General features: G+C 36.0%; 1 protein-coding gene across 1 annotated transcript; it reads left to right on the forward strand.

The window, feature by feature from the left end:
• Positions 3,533-5,666, forward strand: LOC105162288 (temperature-induced lipocalin-1). The gene is made up of 2 exons (XM_011080293.2): positions 3,533-4,029; positions 5,182-5,666. The coding sequence occupies exons 1-2, from the start codon at positions 3,658-3,660 to the stop codon at positions 5,365-5,367; spliced, it is 558 nt and encodes a 185-aa protein (XP_011078595.1). The 5' UTR covers positions 3,533-3,657; the 3' UTR covers positions 5,368-5,666.

Below are 6,351 nucleotides of genomic sequence, written 5' to 3' on the forward strand. Positions count from 1 at the left end.
GAAATTTTCCTTATTTTTTTCTCCATATTTTGAGTTCTTCTTGAATTAGATTCAAGTTGAGAACAAGAGACATACATATAGACTAATCAATAGTGTAGTACAATCTCATTTCTTCCTCGATCTAACTTCTATATGGCAATAGATCTAGATTTCTTTCCATAAGTGTAGTGTAAACAAATTAGAGGGATTCTAATTTGAATCCTAAAGTACACGGCATGGAACGAAAATGAAATAATGCTTGTTGCCATTCTACATAAGAAAACGAAAAGATAAAGTCTCGGTTACTTTTTGTATCTTTATTTTTCTCCTTTAGCCACATATTCAAGCACTTTTTATTTGTTGTTATGATTCATTTGAAAACACCAAATGCCAGGAAATTCCAAGGGAATACCCTTTAAATCGATTTTAAATTCTTTTATTTTACGCTTTCACCGCGTTCCCAAGTCATACCGATTCTTTCAAAAGTAATATAAGTCAGGACCATCCTTTTTAAGTATAAAAAAAGAGTGAAAGTAAGCAGCGGAGGGGTCTCTCCCAGATTTATCACGAAAACATAAAAGCCAAAAAGTAAGCTTAAGGACCTTGAAATTAGCTTATATAAAGGAACATTGAACAAAGTGGCTACATCGCAAAAAAATTATTGGTATGGAAAAATGCAAGCCAACATCCAGTTGGCCAAGAAGAAACATAGAAATCCAGTCGGAGGGAAGTTAGGGCGAGCATTAGAGGCAGGGACCTAGATCACGAAATCACTAGGCATCACATACCTCACCCTAATCTTACAACATCATTTATGGAGAACCTAGACCTATAAATCCTGAAGGATTCCAACCCAAACGCCGCCAGACAATCCCTCACGTTTTTCTTCTCTCGTTCATCCTTATTGTTCCCCTCTTCCTCACTCTTATCCCCATGGTGGGAAGCAGAGTCAGAGGCAGCAGGATTTTCCCCTTCATTACCAAAATACCCACCAAGTCGATCAATACATCCTCATCTACTTTTTGTATCTATACTACCAATTGACATAGTTACCAAAATAAAAATTGAGAGAGACCTTACAGGCGTAGGGAGAAGGGAAGCAAAGATGATTTGGCCAAAAGAAAACCCTAAAACCTTGAGAGATTGCAAAGAAAAGAAAATTTTCTTAGAGAAAACTTTCGTGAGATAGAAATTTTTTCTCAAAAGGAAAAGGAAGAAGAGAATAGAAACTTACTTTGGTCACAAGAGACTCATGAATTGACCCTAAAAGAAGTTGCCTTAAATACCTGACAGTTGAACTATCCTAGCCGTGTTGGACTCAACTCCCGTCTCCCCTGTCTACTGCAAACACACCAATCATGGGGCGCGTGTCGATTGCGCGCAGCTAGGTATGCCTCCTTTTCTTATCTTTTTGCAGTGATCACTCTGTCTCTTCTTGCAGATAGGCATGGATCTCTTAAATCCACGTATTCACATGCATTGATATTAGCCAGATAGGACACCTCAGTAAAGTAGGGTAAAGGCAGCCTAGCGATGTTTTCTCCTACTGAGAAACCCAAATAGAGAGCAACCTTTTCTAATCTTGTAGGTGTACTTCTTCCTATTCCAGCAGTCCAGTAGCAAGCCTGGAGTAGGGGGAGTGATGATGCCTCTTCAAATATTTTTTCCTAAGCCCAAGGATAAGGAGGTGGACCTCCACCGGACAGCCTAATAGGCCAAGACCTACTAAGCCCAGAGCAAGGTATAATAGCCCATAAAATTATTATTTTTTCCTAACCTGGCAAGCCCAAGAAGTGACCCAGTATAGCAAGCCAAGTTGTCCTACAGCAGGGCAGCCACTTCATATAGATGGTTGACACATTAAGATACATCATAGTAAAATATATCCAAATAACTCCAAGCGGCCCAACTGGAATTGGCTCTTTAGTTAGCAAGTAACTAATCCCTATGTACCTAGGCAGATTGGACAATGCTTAGTCAAATGGTCATATCTTCGTCTACATAAGCCCAAATCTATGATTCTTTTTTTGTTACAAAGCTAACACACGTAGTTATCTAAAGACATAGGGTTTGTCACAACAAACCCTTAGTGCTTTCTCCACGGACGCTTATAAATTGATGCATGGTGTAGTCATTTCTATAGCACAAGCTATCACACTCAAACTCTCATTCTCTCTCATTTTCTAAGCTATTTTCGGCATACTCTTGGCACCCGCACGATTTTATTCACTTTCACACTATTTTTTACCATTATTCTCACCTAGTTTATAGTTTCCCATTTATGTCTTCAGTAAGAACATTACTGAAGCATCACAGTACTAGCCTTTGATGCAATATATCTTCATTTTTATGAGGGAAATATTTTTTTAGTCCGTTAAATATGTCCAATTTTAGTTTTAATCCTATAAGTATATCCATTTTTTATTAACTCCAGTAACTTGCAAAATTGATTAGATATAGTCCATTTGAGGGTTTTCTATTTTTTTTTTTGGCCAAAATTTTAAATTTATCCGAAACTTGCCAACGTGTAAATTAGTTGGTTCAATTTTCGGCCAATTAACCACGTGTCATGCCACATGGAGAGTACGTGGCTTGTATGCTGACTGGGCAGACCCTTCTCTCTACAAAACTTAATTTATTTAAAAAATCCGAAAAAAAATTAAAACAAAATTTGATTAGGAAAAAAACTGAGCTTATTACCTTGTAATCTTGACAGGAATGGAACCTCTTTGGATTTTGATTAGTCCAAGAAGTCTGAACCATTGCTTTCTTTTCGTAGCAACAAAAAAGTGGTCCTTCCATGGAAGAAGACATTGTAGCCGAAAGATAAGGGAGAGAAATGGGTTTGTGCAAGCTTGGAGAGAGGAAAATATATTTAGTTGGTTAGAAAAAGTGTTTGGAGGGAAAAGTCACCTTTCTTCCCTCCAAAAGATGGTCAACTAGTCTTCCACCTCATTATTTTAGCCACATAGGATTATAAATCAACAAAAACGCATCTCGGTGTCCAGCCATGTCACTTTTTCGGTGCAAATTATAAATCCAATCCATCGGAGAACTAAATGTAATCAATTTTGCAAGTTATTGGAGTTAATAAAAAATGGGCATACTTATAGGACTAAAACTAAAACTCGACATACTTAATAGGCTAAAAAAATATTTTTTCCTTTTTATGAGCATAGTTTGATTAAAAAATATTTATTTGACCTACAAGAACTCAATAATTAGTCAATTAGAAATAATATGAACTTTTATTCAATTTTTTACTAATATAAAAAATTTGATAAATTTTAACTAAAAAAATTTATGTGTTAGAAAAATATAAAAGTCAAGCTACTAAATATAATTTTTTAAATTATAAAAAATTTACGCATCATTAAATTAGTGTAATTATCTCTAAAATCGAAAAAATACCAAGAATATATGTAATTATTATTCTATTAAAGCCTCATAGATTCTGGCATTTTCAAGAATCTCCGCACAGCACACGTGTAAGGCTGTCAACTCCCCGCCTTCACCACAATTTACACATCTCCGCACCCTTATATACCTCTCTCTCTCTCTCTCCAATCCATAATTCAAATCCACCTTATCAAGAATCAGAAAAAGATAAAGAGAAATAAAAAAGGTGAATCCCTCCAAAGACTTAGTACACACACAACACACACCAGAAGGCTGAAAATGGCGAAGAAAGAGATGGAAGTGGTGAAGGGTTTGGATGTGGAGAGGTACATGGGGAGATGGTACGAAATAGCTTCATTCCCGTCAAGATTTCAGCCCAAGAATGGTGTGGACACAAGAGCCACTTACACTCTGAATCCTGATGGGACTGTTCATGTTCTGAACGAGACTTGGAGTGATGGGAAGAGGGGTTATATCGAAGGCACTGCTTATAAGGCTGATCCCAAGAGCGATGAGGCTAAGCTTAAAGTTAGATTCTATGTGCCCCCTTTTCTGCCTATAATTCCAGTCACTGGGGACTATTGGGTTTTGTACATTGATGATGATTATCAGTATGCTTTGATTGGTCAGCCCTCCAGGAGGTATCTTTGGGTATGTTGATTTCTACTTTCGTTCAACATGGATGATGTTTTGATATGAGAATTTTTGAGTTATTAATTGCTTTTGGGTTGTTTTATCTTGGGTTGTTGATGTTAATTCTTGATGCGGTTGTGTTTTCAGTTTTGTGTTGTGAAAAACTCTAGTTTTTGCTAGATGAATGTTTACTCAAAGTGTGAGGCTTTGCTGGCCTTTTGTCATGTATGATCTAACAGTTTACAGTTCATAGCCAGCAAATTGTAGTTGATCTGAGCGATGGTTTGGACTTTTGTGTTGTGAATTGGTGTTGCTTACTGAAACTGGGAGGCTTTGCAGGTTTCTTTTATCATGTATGATTTAGCAGTTCACCGTCCGTAAGGATAATTGATATGAGAGATGTTTTTTGCATCTTTTATTGTGAATTAGTGTTCTTTACTGAAATGGGAGGCTTTGCAGCCCTCATCATGTATGATTTAGCAGTTTACCGTTTCTACCGGTGGGTTATAATTGATATGAGTGAGGTGTTGAATCTTTTATCTGTGAATTCGTGTTATTTACCAAAAGGGGAGGCTTTGCAGCCGTCATCATGTATGATTTAGAAGTTTACCGTTCGTAGCTGGCAAGTTATAATTGATATGAGCGATGCTTGGAACAGCTGTTGTGGTTTAGTGTTATTTACTGAAACCAGGAGTCTTTGCGCCCCTCATCATGTACGATTTAGCATGTCACTATTGGTAGCTGGCAGGTTATAACTGATATGAGCATGAGTTGGATCTTGTATTGTGGATTAGTGTTATTTATTGAAATGGGAGGCTTTGCAGCTCTCATCATGTATGATTAGCTGTTTACCATCCGTAGCTTCCGTAGCTGGCAAGTTATAATTGATATGAGCAGTGGTTTGAACCTTTTACTGTGGTATTGCATCTTATATCGTATTTTAAACATTCTATGTGAACGAAATATTTCAGTTTATATGAGTAAAGAATCATGCATATGACTTGCGTACGTAGATGGTACGGACTCGGCAATATCACACAATCAAGAAAGACAGCTGAAAGAACGAAAGAATGGATTAATTGTTTGTTGAAATCAATCTCATAGCGACCTTGGATTATCACTTTGGTGGGCATAACGATGTGCAATCTTGTTGGTTTCACTTGTTTGCAGATTCTGAGCAGGACACCTCGTCTCGATGAGGAGATATACAACCAGCTCTTGGACAAGGCTAAAGAAGAGGGATACGACGTGAGCAAGCTACACATAACACCTCATTCTGATACTCCGCCGGAGAGCGAGGATTCCCCGAAGGACACTAAAGGGATTTGGTGGATCAAATCCATATTTGGGAAATAGTAAGTGACTGCATCGATGTAATCCTTTTTGAAAAGTAAAGGGCATAGCTCTTAACATTTGTAGTATGAAGATATGCATGTCTAAAGACTCTGTATACGACGATGACGATGTGAATGTGTATTGTAGTTCTGGTCCTTTAAGGTGGATGTAATGTACTATGTTGTTCTGTATATTGAGCTGTATGGATTAAGAGTTTGTAAGAGTTGGTTTGTCGAGACTTTCTTCTTTCTCGTGAGGTGGATAATGTAAATGTTATATCTGTTGTGTTCAGTTATATGGTTATACATACTTTGACCTTATCGTTTGGTTTTATTTTGGGGTGTTTTTGTTACATTTTGTGGAGATAGAGAAAAAAAAATAGAGAGAAATAAATATGTCTTCGAAATAATGTGTATGTCCGAATTTATTTTAAATAATGTAAAATAGGTGTTAAATATGTGGTTTTGTATGCCGACAAAATTTATTATTTATTGTCACAATTATTGTTCTTCTATACATATTTATAATTATATACATCGTCACGTATGTATATTGTTTACTTTATAGATGGATTGAATTATATATATATTATGGGAAAAATACATGTTACTCCTCTGTGATGTGGACAAAGTGCAAAACACCCTCCGTGAAAAAAAAAATATATTAAATAATATTTGGCGTTATCAAAATTGAAGTAATTTATATTAAATTATCGCTTTGGTGTTATTAAAATTGAAGTAATTTACTCTCTTAGTGGAAGGTGTGTAGTGCATTTGGCCTCATCAAGACTGGGTATGATTTAAATAAATATTATTTTTATATAATATATTATATATAAATATTTATTCATAATTATTATATGTATAAATATTTATTAAATAGAAAAATATTAATTTTTATATAAAATATATAATATTTTTAAGAATATATTTTCTTATTTAAAAATAAAAATAAAAACCCCACCCCACCCCAACGGGCCACCGCCGCCCCCCCCCTTCCTCTTCC

The sequence above is a fragment of the Sesamum indicum genome, linkage group LG5 (genome assembly GCF_000512975.1).
Source record: "Sesamum indicum cultivar Zhongzhi No. 13 linkage group LG5, S_indicum_v1.0, whole genome shotgun sequence".
Classification (NCBI taxonomy): Eukaryota; Viridiplantae; Streptophyta; class Magnoliopsida; order Lamiales; family Pedaliaceae; genus Sesamum; species Sesamum indicum.